The sequence below is a fragment of the Diceros bicornis genome, chromosome 8, assembly GCF_020826845.1.
Source record: "Diceros bicornis minor isolate mBicDic1 chromosome 8, mDicBic1.mat.cur, whole genome shotgun sequence".
NCBI lineage: Eukaryota > Metazoa > Chordata > Mammalia > Perissodactyla > Rhinocerotidae > Diceros > Diceros bicornis.
The window spans coordinates 82,569,475-82,595,755 of NC_080747.1; the positions used below are offsets into that span (position 1 = coordinate 82,569,475).

Below are 26,281 nucleotides of genomic sequence, written 5' to 3' on the forward strand. Positions count from 1 at the left end.
ATAACGTGGGCCCATTTTCAAATAAGGAAATCAAAACTCAGAGAATTTAAGTTACTTGACCAAGTTTGCACAACTAGGAAACATCAGAGCTGAGACTGGAATCCAGGCCATCCTAGTCTGAAGCATAGGTGCTTCCCATTCATCTTGCTGTCCTCTGACATTGGCCTCTGAGTGACACTGCGGACAGTACTGCCACAGCACAGCATGGCCATAAATGGATGGGGTGGGAAGAGTCCTTGCCACACTGGTGGAATAGAGTGTTTGTGGGATGCAGCAGGGCTACAATACGTTTTTCGGTCCTGTCCCTCTGTCTCTTCCACAAAGTCTATAATAATATTTTTGGTATGTGATGTGAAGCCATTGTTCTACAGAATGTGAATCAATTTGAACTTCTGTCTTTGTATTTATTGCTGTTCTTATTTTATTTACATGAATTGCCATTTGAAAAATTATACTAGACAAATCTTAAAACATAAAAAGGCTGATTAGAAAACATCCCCCAAGTATGTAGGCCCATCTCATTCATGTCTCTCAGGAGACATATAAAAAAGCCTATGTGAATACAATAAGGTAAAATCAAATTTGAAGTTTAAATGAGAAGGTGGAGGAAGAGGAAAATGAGACGCAAAGACAAAATGACATCAAGGGTAAAGTATTTCAAGTGAATATCGTACGTTGACAGGAAACAGGACCCACATTTGGTTCCTAAGTGTCCCAGTATTTCTTGCCCCTCAGTTGAGCCAGCCTGTTTAACTAGATTCACAGACTGTTAGAATGGGAAGGCAGCTCAGAGACCATTTAATTTCTCCTTCACAAATGAAGAAAATGAGACCTGGTGAGAAAGGTTGAGGCAAAAACTCACATTTCCTTTCCTCCTAAAGAATCCATTTCTTCATATTTTGGCTTATAAATATGATCTCTTGCCCAGAATAGATCAAGTACAACATTTCACATGCCATAGAGAGTTTCCATGGTGGTGACCACACCAAGGCTGAGAATAACATGTGGTATAATGAGTAAACACACGAACTCCCAGGTCAACTGCAGTCTCCGCCATTCACCAGCTGCGTCCTCAGTCAGGTTATGTCACATCTCTGAGCTTCACTTTCACCATCTTATGAAATTGAGCTGATAGTATAATAGTTCACACCTTAATAGTTCATGACTTGCTGTGAAGATTGAATGGGATTAGGCATGTAAGACATTTAGAATGAGTCTTGGCACGGCATAAATAATCATTATTGTTATTTAATGAAGCCCTTTTATGGTAATTCATTTCATCATTTTATACACAAGAGCGGTACATTTTGGGGTATATCATGAAGAGTTAATTTAGGGACAACCGAATTTCTATTTATCAAATGTATATGATGTCTTCTTCAAATTTTAAGCCAGTTCCATGGTGAATTCATATGACAGGTAGAATCAAGTGGGTACTCCAAAAAGAGTGGCCTGACTTGACTTCGATATTTTAGCAGAATCTTCTCCTGCCCTGGCTAACTGCTTCTCCTACCTCAGTATCTTTCTCCCTGTGAGACTGGAAATGGAATAGTAAAGCCCCTTTGTATGTAAATGAACATGGTTTCACCAGCACCATTTTATGATGGTTAAATCCATTTGCAGAGCAGGTTGCAAAGAAGAAAGGAGAAAGATCTTGAATATTCCCATAAACCCCCTTAGAAAGCTACTTCCTATTGGCAGAAGGAGAGAGAGGAACTCACCATGCATAAGCCCGTTGTAAAGCTTGTTTTCTGAACCTGAGGGCAATAAGGAAACATGGATGGATGTGATCTTATTTTAATTTAATTTAACAAATATACATTGAGTGCCAGCTGTGAGCTGGACACTGTTAGCCACTGACAATACAGTGATGAACCAGCTATCATCCTCGCCCTCAAACATCTTACCGTCTATGTGGGAAACCTGATGGGTAAGCACTAGCTTTAGTGCTTAAAATGAATGTTCTAAACGGAAGTTTCCAGTTCAGAAGCTACGAGTGCCCTGCGCTACACTCTATTTCAGACAACAAATAAAGGCCTGAGGCCTGAGACTGTTCTTATTCTTTCTCTGAATTCCTGCTGGAATCCAAGATCAGGACCCCTCCAACGCAACCTCATCCCATTACAGAGTGGGTGTCCTGTAAGTCACAGCTCAGCCAAAGTAAACCGAAACGCCTGCCCCAGTCCTGCTCTGACCACCTCAAAAATGCACCTCCCCCGAGCGCTTCTGAAACCAGGTTTCATGTCAAAGGCAGGAAACAGCAGTCTTTCTTATGTAGTTCAGAAACTGAAGTTAGTGGCCCTTCTGTCCACTTAGAGAAATAACTAAGTAGATCCCCCGGGAAGCAAGTCCAGTGAGTGTGGGCCAGGTGAGGTGTTTGCAGGGGAGGGTCAGGTCTGTGGGGATCTCCCTCTGTGTATGAGGGTGGGACAGTCTCTACAGAAGGGGAAATAATTTTGACGCCTAGCAGCTGTGCCAAGGAGTCTATGTATTGGCCCTTTCTTGGGCAGAATGATCAGCTAAGGAGCCCTGTTTTTTTTTAGGAGACCAGATTTTTATCAGTGGGAGTTATCATTTTACAAGTAGTTTGTCATTTTCTTCATTCCACCACTCAGTCTAGCCTCATTCATGGTATTGCTAATTAAAACTAATCTACAGTCATTTCTACTTTCCTGATTGACTCAATGTCATTTATCTCAGTTTAGCTTTTGTTGGTTAAATTTTAGAAGAGGTTCTCGAGACAGAATTTGGGCCCCCCATGGAGATTTGGCGAGTGTACTTGAAGTTGTTGTTCTGTCCTTGCCCCAGGCCAGGGTGGGTGTGGACCTGGGAGGCTGGTCCATCCCAGGCTCTTTCCTGCCTTAAACCTGAATTACTGTGGCACCCATTCATTCATTCATTCATTCATTCATCGAGACTTCATTATTTCAGAAACTCTATCAGGAGGTGGGAATAGAAAGATAAACTTGGCACCATACCTGCTCTGAAGGGCTCACCGGGTTTGGAAACGCACGTGCTGGAAAGGCAATGGCTTTATAATACCAAGTGGTTACAGCACTGCAGCTCAGGCAGCAATCACACCCCCCCACTCCACCCCCCTGCCCAGAGATTGTTACACGGCAGCATACCTGGCCCCTGCCTATGGCTATGCTTATCTCCCAGGGATGGACACTGTGGTGGTCATGATAATGGCCCCCCAAAGATGACCTCATCTTTCCCCAGACCTATGAGTATGGTATGTCATGTGGCAAGAGAGATTAAGTCTGCAGACAGAATTAAGATTACTAATCAACTGACTTTGGGATGGGGAGAGTAGCCTGGATCGTCCAGGTGGGCCCGTTGTAATCACAAGGGTCCTTACAAGGGAAAGACGGAGGTGGAAGAGAGAGAACCAGAGAGAGGGCAGCATGAGAAGGACTTGACCCGCTGTTGCTGTCTTTGAAGATGGAGGAAGGGACCACCAGTCAAGGAATGCAGGCAGCATCTAGAAGCTAGAAAAGGCCAAGGAATGGATTCTTCCCTAGAGACTCCAGAAGGAAAGCAGCCCCGCTAACACCTTGGTTTTAGCCCAGTGAGACCCATTTCAGACTTCTGACCTCCAGAGCTGTAAGATAATAAATTTGAGTTGAGTCACGGAGTTTGTGGCAATTTGTTACAGTGGCAGGAAACTAGTACCAGGAGGGGTGTGCCTGGTTGTACGTGCAAAGACAGAGGCGAGACTAGGTGCATCTTCCTAGATCAGCATTTAAAACATTATTTTCATATTAAGCATATGGAATAGGATGAAAATTTAGCATCAACTTTGAAGATAAAACACAAGATTTCAAATTTTTTCTAATTTGTGAGCTGCTTTGAGCCCTAGGCTCCAGTCTCCCTCTCCTCCCCTGTCAGAGGGGAGTGTTTAAGAGGCACCGATTTACTTAGCACTGTAGCCAGTAATGACTAGACCGCTGCCATTTTAGTCTTAGCAGAACGTTACACATGTGTTTTTTAACTTAACATTTTAAAATCCACGTTCTCAAAGATGAGATCGTTGGAATTTCACTTAAGGATTTAAAAATACTCTATATCAAAGCATAACATCATCTAAGATTTTTACAACCCTTTCACAAACCTTTTGATTTGGCGCTTGAGACAGCCTGGTGAAGAGAGGGCAGGCCCTCTCACTTGTCAGAGGAGGAAACAGAGCTTAGCGTGGCCGTCCAGGGCCAGTGGGGACTGAGCGGCAGGGTGGCTCCTCCAGTGATGCCCGGTGACTGCAGCGTCTGCCATGCTGCAACTGTGTTCACACAGCCCCTGAGCCTGCACAACGGCTGCTCTTGATTCAGTCGTCGCTGCTTTCGTTGTGACTGTAAAACTGTAACCGGCCCCTCGTCCCAATATGACTGGGTCTGTTCTCCTGAAAGGGTCGTGTTCACAAAAGAGCACGGGCAATGCACAGGAGCAGGACCGGGCTTCCGGTATCTGCAAAGCCATTTTTCATTCTGATCCCAATGCTACCGACATGAATGGGATGCAGAAAGAGGATGAGGCCAGAGGCCCCCAGCCTTCTCCGGGGCTGAGACCACAGACCCTCTCTGGGCTTTTCTCAACGCTGCTCTCCACTTCACAGCAGTGTGTTATCCGGGCCCAGGTACCAGAAGCCACAGCTCTGTTTTCACAGTTAGTACATAGTGCGCACTCAGACCCGGTAGAAAGGTTTTGTTTCATTTGTAGGTTTATCATTATTATTAAGGGTTTTTTGACTGCAGTGGAGGTACTTCTCCTTCCTCATTGTCTCTCTCTTACTCCACTTTAAGGTCCATTCTTTCTGTAATCTTGCAAATGTCTCCCCTGATCACCCACATAGAATACTACCTGCTCCCAGCCCCACCCTTTCTGCTTTCCCTTCTTGCACCTTGCGCTGCTAGCTTTCATGACACTTCTCCCACCTGGCATACTGTATTGCTTCAGATGTTTTATGTCTCCTACACTGTAAAAGCAGATGCTATACCTTCTTTGTTTGCTTTGGTCTCCCAGAGCCTAGACAAGTGCCTGGCACATAGCAGAGCTCAGTAAATCTTTGCTGAGTGAATTACTGAATTCTTTACATCTCCCTGGTGTCTGGTACAATCCGGGGCCTGCCGTATAAAAGACTCTAGTAAAATAAAAAGCAAGAAGCCATGGCAAGGAGGGAAAAAAACCTTAGCTTACTTTTTTGTAGTCAAGGTTTCTAGACTGATTGGCGAAAGGAAGGATACAGAAGGGAGAAATGTCAGAAGTGTTGAGTCAGAACTGCTCTCAGCCGTCTGAGTGACGTGCCCAGGCCCCCAAGCCCGGCCCCTGGACTGAGCCCTTTTCCTGCCTGGACTCTCTCCCCCAGATGGAAGTGAAGGCAGTCACACATGGGCACCAGCCTGTTCACACCATGTCCACTTAAGATAAGCAAAGGCCTCGTTTAGTTTAGTTTGTGAATCGGGTGCTAGGAGACTGTGGGGAGAACGCTGCGAGTCCTGCTTTGAGATCCACTGATTTGTTACAAGTTTGTTCTGAAACCAGTAAGAAAGAAGGGCAGTGGACTAAACCCTCCTATACCCCAGGGCATTTGCTGGGTTTTGTTTTCATGGTTTTCGTAAAGCCTACCTGGAAAACTTCCCGTTATTGCTTAAGGTCTAGATCAATGTCGCCATATCTATGAAAGCTTTTCTGAGTGTCCATAGAAGGGTTCTTCAGGGTCCCCGGGTGCCACCAGCATGCTCGTTCACATCACTGACATTGGTCCCATCACCCTGTTCATTTCAGTGACTGTCCATTCAGGGATACCTATTGCTAGTTCTGTCTGAGCACCACGAGGCCGGAACTCATCTCGTGATTTTACATCTCCAGTGTCTGGCACACGGTTGGTACTTGATACAGGCTGAGAAAAGGAGCAGGTGAATGCATGTGCAACACGAGACTTAGTCTAGTGGCAGCTACCTGGTGGTTAGTGTTTAGACCTTCTTTCTGGGGAGACCATTTGACTGTGTTTTTCTGTCTTCATTCAGGCACTCTGATTGTTCTGAAACATCCCTATCCACGAAAAGTGGAGGAACCTTCCATCTATGAATCCGTCCGGGTTCACACAGCAATGCAGACAGGAAGAACAGAAGATGACCTGGTGCCCACTGCGCCTTCCGTAAGTGGCCGTCAATCTGAGCACAGCTCTCTCACTAGCTAAGAGTGGTAACGTGCAATACGAGTTATACCCTTTTTAAAGTGTGTTTGTTCACATAAAAATTCTAACTTGGGATATAACACCTGGACAGGAATGTAAAGTTTGACGCCTATCACTCAGTTCATCTGGTCCAGGGAAAATCGTAAAAAAATACATGATTGTGATAGGATTTTAAATACTTAGAAAATGGCAGTTAAATCTCCATCCTTACCTAGCCAAACAAGTTCATGGTAGAGTGGGCAAGAGATGTTTAAGTTCACATAGTTGGCTACACTGTTATTCTTCGACAAGTTTCTCCAATGAAGAAAAATATTTTCTTTTATATTTCAACTGTCTACAGAAGAAAAATATTCTCCACCTTTCCTATAAACCCTCAGGATGTTATTTTTCCCCTCACTGAATGAAGGGTCAGCCCAACCAGGACTCTCGTGCTCCTGAGTCCATTTCTGTTTGTTCTGTGAGCTGTGGCTCTGCGAAGATTCCTCGCCAGCACCCTCTTCCCTTCCTTATGCTCGAGGCTCCTCTATTCTTTTTCTCTTCCTTGTTTGCCGAATCCTCCTGGTATAAGACATCTGGACAACACGCAAGTGCCATATCAAGAACTAATTCTAGACAGCAACCATTACACTTGAAAAATAACCACTTGAAGATATTCGGCTACAAATTATATTAAAACATGCGTGACCTTTCTGTCTCTGGAGTACTTTTTCTACCCTGCTACCAGAGAGACCTTTCTCAACAAGCATATTTGCCACGTGACCTCCCTGCTTGACCTTCCGTGGAGCCCATTGTCTTCTCGGCCACCTGGCCCCTCTGGCCTCTCTGGCCTCACCTCCAGCTGCTCTCACGCTCACACTGCGGAACCTGCCTCTGTCAACGTGCATTTCTCAGGCTGTGCTCCCTGCATCACCTGGAACGCTCCCACCACTGCTTCCCCTCATCCTTTAAGACTTGTGTCAGGGATCAATATCTTCCAGGAAGCCTTCCTGGACCCCTCCTGGCTCCCTGTAAAATGCCCCACTTCTGTGCTCCCAAGTACCCTCTGCTTGCCTTTCTTCTGGGATCGTCACGCTGGAGGCTAACTACCCGCACGTGTGTCTGCCCTCCCCAACGGCGGACACAACTCAGGACAGGAACCAGCTCGTCTTTGTAACTTCACAGCCTACCCAGGTTCATGACATTTACATTTCTGTTACTGTGCTACATTACTCAAAAACAAAAATCCTGGAAATTGGTTGAGAGAATTATTTTAGCTTTGTTGGAGTTGGAGGAGGAAGCATCAGACCTCAGAACTAGAGAAATTTAGGGAAGCAAGACAATAAATAGTCCCAAGTCAGAACAGACCAAAGAACAAATCAAGACCCACACTCTAACCAATTCTCTGTTTCCCAGCGGACCGACCCTTCATGACTGTCCTGTCTGTGCTTCCCCACCCCGCACCAATCTCTTCAACTTCTCCTCCATCTGCACTCTCAGTTGAACTTCTCGCCCTCCTGTTACACGTCCCCTAAACCTCTCCTCTCAGCTCAGTGAACCACACCCCACCGCGTGTGTCCTTTATCAAAAGTAAATGCAAGTGACACCGACTTTGTAGAGTTGGTGTGAGCATGAGATGTAGCGTACTTAGGTAGAAATAGACCTCTTTAGACCAAATTCTGGAAGCCTTATGACTTCCCTTCTTTGCTCGCTCCAGGTATCAGATGGATTCATCTGCCTAAGTATCTAATTATGACCATACACAGAAGGTTCTGGATAATGGAGCTTTTAAAACTGTGCTGAGTGACTGGTTGAGAATGACTGCACTCACACTATATATAGCAAAGCCCATGAAGTATGTTGTGCATTAATATAGACAGAAAACTATGAAGGTTCTCTAGTGGATTCTGTCTGTCATTACTCCTCACCAAGGAATGACTGATAGCTGAGCAGGCTACGGGGACACAGTGCTCGTCTGATCAGAATGCTCTTGTCACTCCCTGAGCACGAGAGTTCTCAGCCTTCTCTGTTAGCCCCAGAGCCCACAGGAGACTGCGCCTTCACCCCACCCTGGGCTCTGAGGGCTCCCAGACTTCTGTCTGCTCTTTCCGGGATGCAGTTCTTGCACAAGCTCTGGCCACAGAGGAAGAGAATTAAGTCCTATTTACAGGAAAAAGAACTTCTTGCTTGAAGTGAAAATGAAAATAGATGTCCTGTTGCCCAGACATGTAGAAACTTGTGTAAAACTGTTTGCCATCCTTCAGCAACTGCATTTGGGGGAATTACTATTTATATATTTTATAAACAACATCGAGTTGAGTTCCTGAGATAGGATGACATTTAACTAGTTCATTTATTTGACAAACTTTGTTTCAAGTGCCTACCATACGCTCAGGGCTGTTTTAAGCACTGGTGGTGGGCGGTAAATTAGGCAGAGGCTCTGCCCTCATTGAGCTCACATTCCAGCGAGGGCATCACAGACAATAATCAGCATAGTAATATAAAACCAGACAGTACTACGTCATGAAAAGAAAGACGTAGTACTTCCACTACGTTTGGAAGTCTGTGGATGTTCTAGTTGTCACAAGGCTTTGGGGCAGGACTGGCGTTAGTGGCTGTCGAGAACCGTGAAGAGCCGGAGACTTGACCCTCCTCGCAAGCCAGTGGCGCCAGTGTGGGGCTGCAGGGGAGAGGACCGCTGGCTGCCCGCCTTGTCCTCTGAAGGGAGACACTATTTCTAAGGCTGTTGGCTATATAAACATGTTGTAAAAATTGGTCTGGAACAAAGGGCTGTCGGTGCCTTGCTCGGAAGACAAACGGAAACACGAGGGACCCCCCAGAGAACTGTTCCCAGCAAGGGGCGGGGGTCGTGGAGGGCGAGTATGCTGCCATACAGTGAGGAGTCGGCCTGCCCAACGCCAGGTGTGCCTGCTTCGGACAACGCGAAAGGCCTCGTACGCAAGGCCCAGGGTTCACCTCCGTTCTGAGTGCTGACGGGAAAGCACACGACTTTTGAGTAGCATAATTTTATGTTTAAGTGTTTAAATTTTTAAAAAGATCATTCTCACTACTAAGTGGAAAATGGAGTGGGGGCAAAGCTGGAGGCAAGGAGCCCAGGCAGGAGGCTGTTACCGCAGTCCAGGTGAGAGGTGGTGGTGGCTGAAACTGGGGGGGCGGGGGGGGGGGCGCACATAAGCACTGGTAGTTAGAACCCGCGGAAGGGACGAGAACTGGCCAACTTCAGGACGTGTCTTGAAAGAAGAAGAGGCAAGACTTACTGATGGATTGAATGTAGTCAGTGAACGAAAGAGCCATGGACTGAGCCCTCCTGCCAGTGAGCGGATGGCTCAGACAGCAAGGGGACGGCGTCCCGGGAGGGGACAGAGCAGTTCTGTTTCGGACCTGGGAAGTGTGAAATACCAACTAGCTATGTTGGTAGAGATTAAGTCAGATGATAGAATTCAAGTGCCTGACGTAGAATGGGTCCTATCTAAAATATTAGCTTTCTTAGCTTCCCTTTTGTGAAATACAGCATTTTTAACAACTCTCTCCTTCTAAAGTTTCTGTTTCCTTTGCTTCTGGAACATCTTTCCCTCTCTATTCTGTTATCTCTTTAACACATTTTATAGTTCTTCTTCTGGGACACCACCCTTGCAAGACGGCCTCTTCCAGTATTTTGTCTTTGAAGCACTTCTCACAGTTAACATTGTGGTGTCTCTCCTTCTAGTCTTTTTTCTTGAATAAATATACATTTAATATATATGAATATATACAATGAGCTCATTGTAAATAGAGTTGCAATCTGCTTGTTTAATTAATTATATATTGTGAACATCTTCTGTGTCATTATATAGTCTTCTAAAACATTATTAAAACAAATTCCTTAATATTCCATAATTTGGATGTGTCATAATTTAGTTAATCCTCTATTATGTTTTTACATGCTATTTTTTATTTTAAATAATTTCAAAGTTACAGAAAAATTGCAAGAACAGTACAAAGAAATTTGTTTGTTCCTGAGCCATTTCAGAGTAAATTGCCAACACGATGTCCCATCACTCAAATACTTCAGTGTGTATTTCCTACACACAAGGACATTCGCCCCCATGACCATATAGAGCCATTCAGATTAGGAAATTACCATTGATACAGCACCACCATCGCAGCCACAGATCTCATTCAGGTGTCACTGGTTTTCCTCACAAGGTCCTTTAGAGCAGCACGAGGATCCCATCCGCAGTCATGGGCTGCACTGACTTGTCCGACCTCTCGAGTCTTCTCTCTGGAACACTTGGTCAAGTTTTCCTTGATGTCATGACTTTGACACTTCTGAAAATTAAGGGCTAGTCATTTTGTGAACTGTTCCTCAACTTTGATTTGTCTGACATCGCCTTGTGTTTAGACTCAAGTTTTGCATTTTTGGCAGAAATACCACAAAAGTGATGCTTTACGCTTCTCCCTGCATCCTCCCAGGTGGAACACGATTTCAGTTTGTCCTGGTACAGAGTGCTCGATTACTTGATTAATCGGTGACTGCCAGATTTTCCACACTAAGATCACTTTATTCCCTTTGTTATTAATAAATATGATGTGATGGGAAGTTATTTGAGACTAAGCAAATATCCTGTTCCTCATTAAACTTTTATCCCTCAATTTTAGCATTCATTGATATTTCTTGGCTATTTTAATTATTACTATTATTGTTGCTAAATGGTGATTCTGTGATTCTCTTACTCCTTTTACATTTATTGGTTGTTATTTTACTCTAAGGAAAGCTTTTTATTCTCCGAATTTATCTATTATTTATTTTTATATCAATGGGTTATAATCATGACTATCTTATGTATTTTCATCCTTCAAAATTTCCCAGATTTGGCCAGTAAGAGCCCTTGTAAGGTGACTTCTGTGTCCATAAAGCCTCATAATTCTTTGAGAATTTCCTTCCTTTCTGGTACAGCAGAATATTCCAGGCTTACCTTGAACTTTCCTTGCATCCCGCTCCAGAATCAGCTATTTCTCCAAGAAATTTTGTTCTTTTTTTCTGGAGAGTGGTACTTTAGAAATCAAGATCTGGGTACCACATGCTGATTGTTATCAGAACATCACTCTCAGCCTGCTCAGAGAACAGAGATAGGGAAAATATGTGTGTATACACATATGTGCATATACATGTCGACGTCTATTAATTTTTATTTCAATCTATCACATATTATCTTTTTGTCTACCTGCAGGTTCACACTGATACCTCCAGTCCTAATCCAATACCACAAGGCTCCTTCTAGTGTTTTCCCTCTTCATATTTGTAACTCCCTTTCCCCACAGTGAGGAATATGGATCCCATTATCTTCAATACATTTACTTATGTGTTGATCAATCTCCAATTGTCGGGAACACCACTGCCTGGCCACTGTCACTCCCACCCCCACCAGAGATGCCCACCAAGCCTGACTTGGCTCTGAAACTGCACTGGTTGCCGCCTCCACCCCCTCGGAGGGAAGCCCTCCTGACCCTGCCAGGCTTCGACTCCTCACACCAGCTGCTGTCCCTGCCGTGGTCCATAGGGCCGCTCTCTGTGCCCTGCTGGGGTCCCACCCTGTGCTAGATCCCCCAAGCGCCCAGCGCACGCTCGCTGAGGCGGCCTCGCTCCACCCCACCCGGGGGCCTGTGACTGAATTGAAGGAAGGTAGGCAGGCAGGGTGGGAGGATGGTAGGAAAGCTAACTCTTTATTTTTTAATATTTAGGTTGTTTCCAATTTGGGGCTCTCATAAACATCTTTCCTGTTACAGACCATAGATTTTTTTAAAGCTAAATCTATACATATTTACTTCCTTTTTTACCTCCTGAAACCATGAATAAAATTAATATTCTCAGCTCTTCCCTCTGCAGCCTCCTGCTTATCTATCACAACGTTAGACAAATAGCCGATTTATAGTATATTGTTTGGATGAAGGTAAGATGGAGTTGGTAACATCATTCCTTAGTTTGAGTTCAATGAATAACTCTCTCCAGGTCTTCTATGTAACACTTTACCCTTATTATTTTGCCTCCGCAGATGTTAACCTACAACAACCCAAAATATCAATTCTTGCCATTTCCTTAATATAATACCTAAACTCAACTGAGTCAGTTCAATTTCTTTTAACGTCAAAATAAATCAAACTGATTATTCGATATCAAATTCACTAATATTGTTTAACGTTCTTTAAATGAACACCTGGGAAGTTCATCCTTAGTTTAACGCCAGAAGAACTTTAGAGAAGTGGGTGTATATTATTTCTTGCTTCAACTCTTTTTACTGTGGTGGTGGCTGTTCCTCCTTTTATTTGGGAGGGAGAATTCATCTCAGAAATAAATGCTCTGGAAACTCCCATAAAAAGAACCTTGATGCCGGGGCCGGCCCGGTGGCGCAAGCGGTTAAGTGCGCGCGCTCCGCTGCGGCGGCCCGGGGTTCGCTGGTTCGGATCCCGGGCGCGCACCGACGCACTGCTTGGTAAGCCATGCTGTGGCGGCGTCCCATATAAAGTGGAGGAAGATGGGCACCGATGTTAGCCCAGGGCCGTCTTCCTCAGCAAAAAAAAAAAAAAAAAAAAAAAGAGGAGGATTGGCGAATGTTAGCTCAGGGCTGATCTCCTCACAAAAAAAAAAAAAAAAAAGAACCTTGATGCCAACCAAGTCACTTCCCAGTTTTTATTCTTTTTTTTTTTTTTACTAATACGAGATATATTATGATATGATAATAGAACAAAATCTCCTACCAGGAATTCAATTTCTTCAGAAATTTCTGAAATTATAAATTTCGTCATCGTAGGGTCCTTGTTTTATGAAAATTTCTTTTTACACAGCTCCCCTCTGTTCCTTACATTTCATAGGTGCCAGCTAAGTGTGTGATATTGTTGTTACCCTTGAATTAATGATATGTGAGTTAAGAAATAACTCATTCTCACTTCAAATCTCTTTTGGATAAATCAAGTGTAAATAAATCTGCTCTCCTGAAAGTCTGTCCCGTGGAATATGGGTCTCAAGAGATGGTCTGTGAAAAAGAAGGGGTGGGATGGGGAGGATTATGTGATAAAATAAATATTGGAAATGCTGTTTCTAAGGTTCCTTCTTAAAAATTCACAAAGCATACCAGCATGACACCAACACTCTGCGAAGCCCTGAAGTCAAGAAATCCGTTTACTTTGCTTCATCCAGAGTTCCCCAGATACGTTGCCCCAGTGTCAGTGCTGTGCGTGTTGATGTGTGGAAGGCCCTGATGTGTGGAAGGCCCCTGTGGTGGGATCCACGGGACACGGTTTGCCCAACACTGACTTTTAGAAGTGATGTGACATGGTTTATTGTTTGCAGATTGCTAATTCCAGTCAGAAGAGAGTCTTTCAGTTGCTGCCTGTTGCTATAGAATTACCCTAGACCGGGCCATCTGAAAACAGTCTCACAACAGCGAGGATTTGCAGGGGCCCAGGGGAAGAATGAAAGGCGGTTGTTTCAAGGGCAAAGGCAGACAAACGTTTCACTTTAAAACGTTTCACTTTAAATAGGACAGAAACAGAAAGACAGCCGTCATGTTGGGATAGTCTGGGCTTCACCTGTGCTTCTTCCTCTTTCAGCTGGGCACCAAGGAAGGGTACCTCACCAAGCAGGGCGGCCTGGTGAAGGTAAGGGGCACGTCTTTGCCGGCGCCAGACACGGAGAGAGAGGACACGTCCCAGAGACTCAATTCGCACCGTGACACTCTTTTTAAAGCATAATTGGCTACTCATTTTGACCCAGTTATAATTTTTGCTTTTTTCAAGAGTTGATTTTTATGGCTCATGTTGGTCAAAATTCTGCAAAATCACTTGACTATTCTTTGGCAAAGCCAAATGTGTGAGAGTAGCCTACAGGTAATACCCACGGAAACATTCAGTCTTGTTAATGGAACGATCGAGGATGAAAATAGCAAGTTCAATATAGAATTCTTCTTTCCTTTTTTCTTTTTTTTTTAACAAGAAAGAAGTCAAAATTATATAAAATCTTTATCTAAAAATAGGCCAAAAATATCACTGGCACTTACGTAACTATGTTATAAAGTCCCAAAGAAAACACAATTAAGGACTTCACTAGTCCAGGGTATCCAACTGTCCCCCATTTATGTGACTGTACCTGTCAAGTTACTCAATTTCATGTTAATGTGCCAAGAAGACCCTCACGGGTACCAGCCTGCTTGAATTCAACCACAATATTTAGTTATTTGTGTCCCTACTAGACTGGATGCTCCCTAAGGATGGGAAATCCTCATATTTATAGCATATTTATTTTCAAATCCTCTGTGACTTCTTTTAAGTGGGTACATTGCCACCCAGGATAAGATTAAGCTTCTATCCAGGGTTAGTAAATCAGAAGGACACAGTGGGGAACAATAGTTTTTGCCACCAGTGCCACGGAATTCTTAGGCAAGGTTTAGAATATGATGTGCTTGGACGTTCCTAACCCTCAATTTGCTTATTTGTAAAACAAGAATAACGATATTTGGTGCATTGTATGAGGATTAGCTATAAGATATATAAACGTCCAGGGATAGTATGTAAGCTGCAATAGGTGCTCCAAAAATGACATCTAATCTAACTATAGAGTTAATGAGATGGCAATTTTAATGGTTTGCTATGAATCACCTTGCATGTTTATGATAGACTATTTCTTTTTATTTGTGTAAATATGTTAATGATATCTCTGCCTTCATTATGAGCTTAATGCATGGAGTTATTTTAATGCCACCACAAGAATATTTTATTGTACCTAATCTTTTAGACACTTTTAAAACAAAAGGAAATTGTCTAGTTCAAATATTGCATTCCTGTACTCAAAACCTATGTGTTTTAATTATCTTTTTTCTCAGACCTGGAAAACAAGATGGTTCACTTTACACAGGAATGAACTGAAGTACTTCAAAGACCAGATGGTGAGAAACAGGATAATATATTTTCCACATAAAAATCAGCTCTCTAGATGAAAGGAACATCTGCCTTTCAAATCCCTGAGGTTTTCCTTAGGAGCACCTACAACACCCAGTAAATGATTGGAGACGTGAGTTCTTGACTCCTGACAGCAACCGAGTTCTTGTGCAGAGACGAGGTGTGTGTCGCGGAGACTTCCCTGTAGGCCCGCGAGAGCAGGTCCCCAGGCACAGCACTGCCTCTGTTTAGAGCAACGGAATTGTCCTCTTGCCACAGGTGTTAACTGTCTCTTGTGGCAATCTCCCCCTTTATTAAAAACATGTCCTTTTGCCATGCCCATTTCATTAAGCCAATTTAAAACTATCTTATTTCTTCTCCCTTGCTCTATACAAAATTTCTGAGAAAGTAGAAGTTTAAAAACATGAGAGAAAAATATGGCTCCCTTTCATGAGTTACAATCCATCTCCAGCCAATTTAAACGAGTAGATCTGTCTCTTCTTAATGCCCAGTTTCATGATAGGCCAATTCCCAGATCAGGAGTGTATGACCTCCCTTAGTGAAGTTTTTTATTGTCTGTCCCCTTAGTGAAAGTAAAACTGCCAGTTGCACATAGTGGAAGATGTGTTAGGGGATCAAGTGATGAACAGACTGTATGTTTTTCTATAATGACATAGGTTGCTTTTTTTTTTTTAAGTCACCAGAACCAATTCGGATCCTAGACTTAACGGAATGTTCGGCTGTACAATTTGATTATTCACAGGAAAGAGTAAACTGTTTTTGGTAAGTTGTTTTATAAAGAAAATGTTTTTAAAAGTCTTCTTGCCAGACATTTATTTTAGCTGAGAAATGTGTACAAATGTTTTGATCTCAGGGACACGTATTTAACATCACACAGGGCATATATATTAAGAGGGATTTCAGCTAAGTGTGACATAATGCCTCATTTAAAGTGGCTTAAACAAATAGGCAGGTCTGCTGGGTACAATTGTTTAGGTTGTGCACTGCACAAGTATGATACACATAAGAGGTGCCATTCACATCTTGAACAGCTTTATTCCTTTGGAGTTTTTTCCTCAGATTTAATTAAAACTTGGTTGACTCTAACGATGGGTGATTTGTATTGTTATGACAATTTCTGGCAGATGGCACAAAAGTGTTTTGTTCTAACGTAATCAATGTATCATGACAATTTTCTAACTGGGAGAAGTAAAGTGTCTTGAGAAAGAAGTATCTTATTTCCCATCAACATTTATTTTAAAGTTTTTTCCTTACTTCCTCCCTCCCTCTCTCCCTTCCATCAGCCCCAAGCTAACATCCAATGCCCATTTGCTGAGGAAGATCGGCCCTGAGCTAACATCCGTGCCCATCTTCCTCCACTTTATGTGGGACGCCGCCACAGCATGGCTTGAGAAGCAGTGTGTTGGTGTGTGCCTGGGATCCGAACCTGTGAACCTCAGGCCACTGAAGCTGAGCACGCGCACTTAACAGCTTGCACCACCTGGCCGGCCCCTAATCTTTTTCAATCTTACAAAAGTTGAAAAACTCATGCCCATATTCCTCTCACTTAGATGCGTCAATTGTTAATATTGGCCATATTCGCTTTGTCTCTATTCACTTTTTCCCTGAACCAGTTGAAAGGAAGTTGCAGACATTATGGCACTTTACCCCAAATACTTGAATGCGCATCTCCTAAGAATAGAAATATCACCTGTAGAACTACAATACCATTATCACCTCTAAGGAAATTAATGTTAATTCTATAATATCAACCAATAATGGACATCTTTTTTAAATTCACATAAACGTACCAAATGAGCCCACAGGGGTTTATATTTCTCATACGAAGACAAGCAGGAGGCAGGTAGCTGCCTTGACAAGGTCAGGTCCACTGTCTGCACAGTGCTCTGGGCCTTCTCCTCATGTCTGCCACTCCAGAGGCCAAGAAGGCTGCTCCTGCTTTAGGCTCCATGTTTTCATCTAAGTCATGAAGAAAGATGGAGGCATGGCATCAGCCCTGTCTGTCCACTTTTTATCAGGGAAGCAGACCTTTTCCCAGAAACTCTGCTGTCAGATTTCCCCTCATATCTCATTGGCCAACACTGGGTCCCATGGCCATCGCTGGCAGTGGGGGAAGCTGGAAAAGGGTACTAGAATGATCATAATTGGCTTCAACTAATTGTAATTTATTGCCTGGGGTTCTGTTAGCAAGAAGAAAGGAAAAAATTATCTGTACTAATAGGCAATTAATAATGTCTCCCACGGGGAGTACCAAACAATGAGAATTCCAGAAACCAGCTCTGTACAGTGTGTACACAGTATCCCTCCCTGCCCCCCCGTCCACCCACCCCTCAACCGGACCTCACATCAGGTTTACCCTCTGTGCACAGGGACTTTTCGCCTGCCTATTCAACACTAACTACTGGTCTAAACAAAATATGCTGCATAGGCTTTAGGATATAGAAAGGTGTCCGAACTTCAGTTCATGACTTGCCTTTTTTCATGAAAGCGAAAAAGATGTTTAGTATTTTGCATCCCAACTGTAAAGACAGGAAGTATGCGCAAGATGTCAGCTGAGCTGACCTCGTTACTCAAATGATTTTCACTCTGCAGCCAGAGACAGTCAAATGGAGAGTGACCACATTCCCAGAACACATCTTTCGTGCCAGTAGGAAAGCCCATCTTCCCTCCAGCACCGACTAACTCATGGCTAGAAGTGGGCAAAATGAATAGTTGAGAAGTTTTATTCTTTTCTTCTGTCCTGAGTAGTTAAAGCTGCCTCCATCCACAGAGGGAAGCGTTGTCCTCATTGAGGCACACGAACACAAATGAGCTCCTTAGTAAACTCTCTCTCATCTGTCTTGCTGCTTCTTCGAATCACAGCACAGTTTCTGAGTCATTTGACAGATCAGCTGCATAAACACATAAATGTCGTATTCAGTCTAAGACACGAGCAACGAAAGGAGCTGGGGATGTCCTGGACATGTTTTTTTCTTCTTTGAATTCTCATTAAAAAATGTAAATCTGGCCTGTAACGGCAATATGAATCTACAACTTCCTGACGTTTCTGCAGTGTGCTGGCAGGAATAGCTCTGCATAGACCAGTTCTGCAAGTTGCGTCCCCAGCCTCTTTGTCAATTCTTTTTTCCCTTGAAATACTCTAATTAGTGTTCAACTAATATATATTCAACTAACCATCTGGAATATCTTACATTCTTTCTTTTGTCTTATCAGCTTGGTATTTCCATTCAGGACATTTTATCTCTGTGCAAAGACAGGAGTAGAAGCTGATGAGTGGATCAAGATATTACGCTGGAAATTGGTGAGTCTTCTGGCTGCCTAGTACCTGGAAATAACATGTTGATGATTTCAAACATATTTCTACTGAAAGAGTCAGACTATCCCAGGGAATCAATGGGCTGTCTACTTACAGGCTTGTAGAATAGTCTGTTCGTTCTTCTGGGGCATGGACGAGGTGGAGACAGGGGTAAAAGAGAAAGGACGGAACTGCTGGAGTCTCAGCCCCAGAGCCTTGGCCTCGCGCCCGAGTGGCTACCCGTCTTCCTTTAAGTGTGCAGGTTGGTCCAATTTTGCCTGGAGCAGGACATTTGGGACCAGAAGGTCAGACAGAGGAAAGCTGACATATTTCTATAGTGGAAAATCCTTTTAAATTGTCAGAGAAGGAAGCTTGCTAGTGGAACTTGGCTTAGTTTCCAGTGTAAATGTTACTTTGTGCAGTTCAAGAACAAAAGGTGGTTTACTTTATCTGCTTTCTATGTACCTCCCAGCGGGAAGATGTAGTGCTTATTAAAATTTACCAGTATCATACATTTTTTGTATCTATTTGCAAATCAGTGAGTTGTTAGGCAAGAACATGTCCTTAAAGCTTTCCAAAATTTCCTATAGATACCATCTTGAAACTCTGAATGTTTTCAAACGTAAACAATTTTTTGTATATATTTTTTATGAAATTAGCTTATATATAGAATCTTGTTGAATATTCCTTTCTAGATATTGGGACTTTTGCTCTTTGTTGTCTTTTCTGTTGAAATCCAAATAAATATTCTGTATCACTCATTTAGAGACAGTTCCAATGTGTTTGATATTCAATGGGAAATACTTTGCCATATGAAACCTTTGCTCAGATATGAATCAATTTTTTATTCTTTTTATTTCATAAATATGCAAGTGACCTATAATCATTATAGAAAAATTAAGGTAAAAATATATCAAATGCACACAATTTCAGTCTTCTCCTTGGGCAAATAAATATTTAAAAACAAAATTTAATCATTCTCTAGGGTTCTTTACCTGCTCACTCCACTTAACAATATACTATGAACATCTTTCCATATCAGTAAATTTAGATCTATGTCTTCATTTTGATTCATTGAAGAGTATTATTGCATTTTATGGATTACTGTGTTAGGCCAATTCCCAATTTGTACATGTTTTAGTAACTACTCAAAATATTTCTCTAGAGAAAAATGCAAAACAAAAAAAAAACCAGATTGAAACTTGAGTGGTGGTGGGGGCATGTGATAATTTATGGTTGCATAGTTTCCTTAATAATCAGCATGCTTTATTTAATATTTGTTAAAAGCCAGAGTTCATTAACTCAATAATAAATACACACGTATGTGTGGTTCATTACAGTCTCAAATAAGAAAACAGCTCGACCAAGGGGAAGGCACCATCCGATCCCGGTCATTCATCTTTAAATAGACCTTTCTCCACAAGGGGTGCCCCGGCCCAGGAGCAGCGTGGACTGTTCCCTCACGCTGTGATCCGTAGCAGGCTCCAGCCAAGCTGACTAAGGATTTTTCTTTACAAACAAATCAAAAGCAGATGCTGATTTGGACCTTTCAGAACACACCACATTTGCTGACTCACGGAAAACTGCAGCCCCGCGGGACGTTGTCATCTCCTTGAGAATACCAGCAATCATTGTTCTGATGGCACCGGGTGTTCTCACTCTCAGAACAGACAGTGTCAGACAGAGGGATTCTGTTTTCCCTCACTGCGGTCCTCAAGCCGGTTGACATTACCTGGAGGAGTCCCACTCTGTGTCATGGTCAGCTCGTCTGACAGCCAGGTTGTGCTGTCAATCAGGAAGGAAACAGCTGTACACTTTGAGCCTTAGGCTGCATCTTCAGAAAGTATATCGAGACAGCAAACATCAAAGATCGGGGGACAGTGGTTGTTTTTGCTTTTTTTATCCTTTATATAACAAAACAAAACAATTTCCAAAACTAAAATGGAAAATGTTTGTTTTCCATTTATTTTTTTGTATTTCATTTTATTTTCTCTTTGTAGAAGGCTCAGAAATCTAGTGGGTCCTTCCTGCCCTTCTAATGATAAACCTGTGAGAACTAAATGTCCCATGAGCAACTGAGTAGGATGATAAAGACAAAGGAAGGCACAATCTAAAAAACATCTCTTTTAATCATTTTGGGGGAAATGTTTTAAGTGTGAGAAAACATAAATCAAGGAAGAGTAATAAAGTAGTAGATAACTTGTAGTTTAATAATAATTATTATTATAACTCTAATCATAACTATAATAGTAATTATTATTATAACTATAACAATAATAGAGCACTTGTAAGCACTAAGTTATCTTCAGCCAACATTTCCCCAAACAGCCTGAAAAAGACTTCTCAAGGAGAGTGTGTTAGAACAATCCTCTCCCGGAGCGAGCAGTAGGGTCGGCCCACGAGAAGTAAGAACCACTTTGCACTGAGACGCTGAACACCTGCATCTTATTCAGGAGCAACTTCTGCTGCCAGTTGAGGGAGCAACACTAAATGCACATGCAGTGTATAATGACGCGTTTGGCGCACAGCCTTTTCAAACCAGAGTAAGGGGATGGAAACAGGAGAATGAGATCCTGGCATCTGGAGCTCATGAATAGATTCTAACTCTTTCTATTATCTTTATTCATACTGCTTTTTTAGACTGAGGTTTGAAGGGAGATAAAAGGGAGGACGAACCCCAAAATGGAAAGATTACGGTGCAAAGCTGTGACGGAACGCTGCTCTTGCAGTGCAAAGGCTTACCTTCTTAAATCAAGTTCTTCTGTTATTTAAACATCTAGGACTCAGAAATGACATTATAGTTTTGTGTTTTTCCACAAGGTTTGTAATGTATTTTGTAATGTTTGTATCATATGGGATAAAACAAATAATTATTGTGTCCAGTTTGCCAAGTAAGAGGTTACAAACGGATCCTCACTGAGATGTGTGCTTTTATGTGTTGTTTTCTCAGAACCAAAGGTGTTTCTTTGTGTAGGTAATATTGTTTTTACTTTTTGTAAAATATAGCATGTTTATTTATATTCTTTGGTTATGTTTATTAAAAAGAGCATGATTTTTCTGTGCCTGTACTATTTTTCTATTAAAATATATTTTTAATATCTCTACTTTAAAAGAAATAGAACCAATTAATATCATAAATAGCAACAAAGATCCACTTTGGTTAGACTATGAGCTAAGAGGGATTCAGAGTTGAAGATATAGTCCTTAAGGAGCTCTTAGTTGGATGTGGAAAAGATAATAAACACATACATGATGATGTATAGAAGTAAATAAGATGAATACAACAAGTGAGGCACGCAAAGCTATACGATGGAGAGTGTGCTTCAGCGAGGATAAAGCCATTTTCTCGAGCTTTTGAGAAAAGGGCAAGCTAACATATACCCACTGTGTAATTAGTACTATGCTAGATGCTAGACCTGCTCTCAGCAGCCCTGAAAAGTGGTCATGATTTCACCTCCTGCAAGGAGCCTGGTGAAGGGCCCTCCGCTATTTCTCCAAGTCCAAGACGACGGAGGATGTTTTGTGCCAATGGCAGATCAGAATGGGGTTGTTTGAGACAATAGCCAGTGGGGTGTGTGTCAGGCCCTGTGTGCTTATCATAAGGAAGTATCTCTTAAGACGCAGCCAAAGGATTAGCAGCTATTCTCAGAATTCCCCCTGGGAATGTCATGCCCCACAGAAGCACTGCGCCCTCTAGACCAGGGAAGTGACCCCCATGGTGTGGATGGCTATTACAGCCTCTGAGGGCAACCTGCCCCCTATTCCAGAGCCACTGGCGGTCTGAACACTCAGTGGGCCAGAGCCTTTCTCTTCCCACCCACGTGGGATGCAGGAGAGTGGGCTCTTCGGTCCTCACCTCACACACACGCTGGGTCTGAGGGTCAGGAAGTTATACTGTGTCGTTGTTTCAGGCAGAAAGCAAGAGAACTATTACAGGGTGAACATCAGTCCTACTTTGCTCCCTCTCTACCACTTCAGGTTGGCTGCAGAAAACCCATATTGTTGGCAAACTCTTCCCAGCCAAGTCCGCTGTATCGCAGAGTTCCAGGCGTGAGCCTACGCTCTGCTCAGTACAGATTCAGGCTGTCTGGGCATGGTGTGAAGCAGAGTTTCCTAAATCATCTGTAGCGAAGGACCAGATTTTCGTTTTTTAAATTTCTGATCTATGACAGACTGGAATTTTGTAAAATCCAATAAAAATAAATTATTAGAAAAATGAAGTAAAAAATACAAACATCATAATCTCATTTTTTATTATCGGGTTCTACAGACATAAAGTTATTACGTGAAACCGTAAGTTTTTAAACACTTACTCTGAGTTTCTGTGTTGACCTTGTCACATACTGCTGACAGAACAGCCCAGTTTGTGGACCACGTATTGAGCAGCTCTGGTCTAGTGGACTGGCAGCTAAAAGAAACCAAGAGCCTTCTTGAGAAAGAGTTCCCCTGAAGGTAGAGAGGTTGAGGTGCTGATGTTTTATTGATGGATTATGGACACCATTATAGGGAAAGGGTGGTTCTGAGCACATTCTTGTCTGTTATTCAGCCCCTCAGCAAAATCTAAAGAAACTGTTTCACTACGGTCTCAAGGGCAGACATTGAGACAGTAAATTGTGTCACACTCACAGCTGGCAAGATGGTGCCCTTAGCCTTCAGCAGCCTCTGGCACCCACGTTCTCAGTCAGCAGCAGCAGTTGAGCCAGGGTTTGAGGGGCAGAGCTCATCCCAGAGAGAACAATAGCAAATGAAATGGTCAGGTGCCGTGTAGTGATTGTGAAAACTGGTTTCAGGAGTACTTACATGTAAAGGGTTCTCTGAGGGTGCCCAGAAATATGTGGAAGGGAGTTGAGAGGGACTGGATTTTCCACAGCAGAAGCAAGGATGGAACTAGAGAAGTGAGTCTGGTGGGTTCCTGAACCTGTGGTTATTTCCCCCATTCCAGAATGCATAATTGGTATAGACATACTCAGCAACTGGCAAAACACTCACATTGGTTTTCTGACCTGTGGAGTGAGGGCTATTATGGTGGGAAAGGACAAATGTAAGCTACTGGAACTGCCTCTACCTGGGAAGATAGTAAACCAAAAGCAATACCACATTTCTGCAGGGGCTTCAGAGTGCCATTATCAAGGACTTGAAGGATGCAGGGCTGGTGAGTCCCTCCACATCCTCATTCAGCCCTGTTTGACCTGTGAAGAAGATAAAAGGATCTTGGAGAAGGACAGTGGACAGAAGAAGCCCACAAACTTAACCAGGTGGTGACTCTAATTGCAGCTACTGTTCCAGATGTGATTCCATTGCTTGAGCGAATTAACACATCCCCCGGTACCTGGTACGCAGCCATTTATCTGGCAAATGTTTTCTTCTTGATACCGATTGGTGAAGACCACCAGAAGCAATCTGCTGTACCTGGCAAGGCCAGCAATACACCTTTCACTACCATAGAGGGGTATCAGTTCTGCAGCCCTATGTCATAATTTAGTCCACATGGACCTTGTTCACATTTTCCTTCCACAAGACATCACACTGGTCCATTGCCTTGATGATATTGTGCTGATTGGACCTAATGAGCAAGAAGGAGCAACACCACCAGATTTATTGGTAAGACATTTGTTTGTCTGAGTGGGAAATAAATCTAGCAAAAATTCAGGGGCCTTCTACTTCACTGAAATTCGAGGGGTCCAGTGGTGTGGGACAGGTCAAGATATCTTTTCTAAGGTAAAGGATAACTTGTTGCATCTAGTCCCTTCCACAACCAAAAAAGAAGCACAATGCCTAATGGGCCTCTTTGGATTTTGGAAGAAATGTATTTCTTATATTGCTTGTGGAATTCATTGGTCTTACCATGTTCCCCATCGTCCTGAAGCAGCTGGCTTGACAGAATGGTGGAATGGCCTTTTGACGACTCAGTTACAGCACTACCTAGGTGGCAATTCCTTGGAGGGCTGGGGCAATGTTTTCCAGGAGGCTACATATGCTCTAAATCAACATGCAATATATGGTGCTATTTCTCCCATAGCCAGGATTCACAGGTCCAGGAATCAAGGGGGTGGAAATGGGCATGGCACCACTCACTATATACCCCTAGTGACCTCCTGGCATAATTTTTGCTTCCTGTCCCCACATCCTTATGCTCCGCTGGTCTACAGGTCTTTGTTCCAAAGGGAGGATTGCCTCGACCAGGGGATACAACCATGATTCTATTACACTGGACTTTAGGACTGCCACGTGTCTACTTTGGGCTCCTCATGCCTCTGAATCAATAGGCAAAGAAGGGAATTACAGTACTGGTTGGGGTGAGTGATCCTGATTGCTAAGGGGAAATTGGGCTGCTACTGCACAATGGAGGTAAGAAAGAGTATGTCCAAAACACAGGAGATCCTCTAGGGGATCTTAGTACTGTTAAGCTCTGTGACTAAAGTCAATGGAAAACTACAAAATTCAGTGCAGGCAAGACAATTAATGGCTCAGATTCTTCAGAAATGAAGGTTTGGGTCACCTCACCAGGCAAAGAACCACGACCAGCTGAGCTGTTTGCTGAGGGCAGAGGGACTATGGAATGGGTAATGTAAGGTAGTTATAAATATCAGCTACAACCACATACCCAGTTGGAGAAATGAGGACTGTGATTATTATATTTCTTCCTTATTTTGTTATGAATGTTTGTGTACATATACAAGTATGTATATATTAGACACGCACATATTAAGCAAATATTTTTCTTTCCTCTCATCATCTAACATAAACTGTATTAAAAATGGTTAACCTTACATTACTGTATTTAAGCTACAGTATATCAAGGAGAAAAGGGAACATCACCCAAGGACTTTGCATCCTCTCTGGGGAAAGGGTTGACATGTTCTCAGTGTACGCAGGATAGTTGTATCACGTTAGACAGAAGTGTAACTTGGTTATTGTCTTTAATTGGAGATTAACTATGGTTTAAGAAGATGTGTACTGGGGGCCAGCCCCGTGGCTTAGTGGTTAAGTGCGCGCGCTCCGCTACTGGTGGCTTGGGTTCGGATCCCAGGTGTGCACCGACGCACTGCTTGTCCAGCCACGCTGAGGCCGCGTCTCACATACAGCAACTAGAAGGATGTGCAACTATGACATACAACTATCTACTGGGGCTTTGGGGAGAAAAAGGAGGAGGACTGGCAATAGATGTTAGCTCAGGGCCGGTCTTCCTCAGCAAAAAGAGGAGGATTGGCATGGATGTCAGCTCAGGGCTGATCTTCCTCACAAAAAAAAAAAAAAAGATGATGTGTACTGGTGCCCAACTGACAAGGGTAGACTGCAAAGGTTCATTTTACACGTCAACTTCGCTACGCTACCCGATTACTCAATCGAACATGAATCTAGGTGTTGCTATGCAGGTATTTTGTAGATGTGCTTAATACATCTAATACACTGAATTCAAATAAAAGAGATTATCCTCCATAAAGTGGATGGGCCTCATCCAATCAATTGAAAGGCCTTAAGAGCAAAACTGAGCTTTCCAAAGGGAAGAAATACTGCCTTCAGGCTGCAGCCTCAGCCCCAGCCCGAGATTCTCCAGCCTCTGGCCTGCCTTAGCGATTGTGGACTCACCAGTTCCCACGATCATGTGAACCAGTTCTTGAAATAAATCTAATACGACTGCATCCTGTTGGCTGTTTCTGTGGTGAACACTGGTAAAACTTTCTTCCCCAAATACCTCACCACCATTTTATTAGAAAGTTTGTTGTTTGCTGATTTTATTTAATTTTTAATTTTATTATATTTGAATATTTAAAAATTCAAAAAGTACAAGGAACAGGGCTGGCCCGGTGGCGCAAGTGGTTAAGGACGCGCGCTCTGCTGCAGCGGCCCGGGGTTCACCGGTT

At 43.0% G+C, this 26,281-nt stretch overlaps 1 protein-coding gene and 1 long non-coding RNA gene across 3 annotated transcripts in view; one reads left to right on the plus strand and one right to left on the minus strand.

The window, feature by feature from the left end:
* DAPP1 (dual adaptor of phosphotyrosine and 3-phosphoinositides 1) overlaps nucleotides 1-21,478 on the plus strand; it is a 48,648-nt gene extending 27,170 nt beyond the window's left edge. The window contains exons 4-9 of the mRNA XM_058547572.1: nucleotides 6,024-6,154; nucleotides 13,778-13,825; nucleotides 15,046-15,108; nucleotides 15,798-15,883; nucleotides 18,335-18,422; nucleotides 19,757-21,478. Coding sequence (XP_058403555.1) covers nucleotides 6,024-6,154; nucleotides 13,778-13,825; nucleotides 15,046-15,108; nucleotides 15,798-15,883; nucleotides 18,335-18,422; nucleotides 19,757-19,825 — 485 coding nt within the window. The 3' untranslated portion in view covers nucleotides 19,826-21,478. The remainder of the gene's footprint in view (nucleotides 1-6,023; nucleotides 6,155-13,777; nucleotides 13,826-15,045; nucleotides 15,109-15,797; nucleotides 15,884-18,334; nucleotides 18,423-19,756) is intronic.
* On the minus strand, nucleotides 10,028-25,423 carry LOC131409820 (uncharacterized). 2 transcript variants are annotated; one of them, XR_009221027.1, is made up of 6 exons: nucleotides 23,043-25,423; nucleotides 22,730-22,824; nucleotides 18,313-18,694; nucleotides 16,912-17,080; nucleotides 11,146-11,282; nucleotides 10,028-10,498 (listed from the first exon to the last, which is right to left on the minus strand). It is a non-coding gene; the product is annotated as an uncharacterized LOC131409820 (long non-coding RNA). The 2 variants fall into 2 exon arrangements; XR_009221026.1 differs by having other exon boundaries at nucleotides 22,730-25,423.
* Between the last annotated feature and the right edge of the window lie 858 nt (nucleotides 25,424-26,281).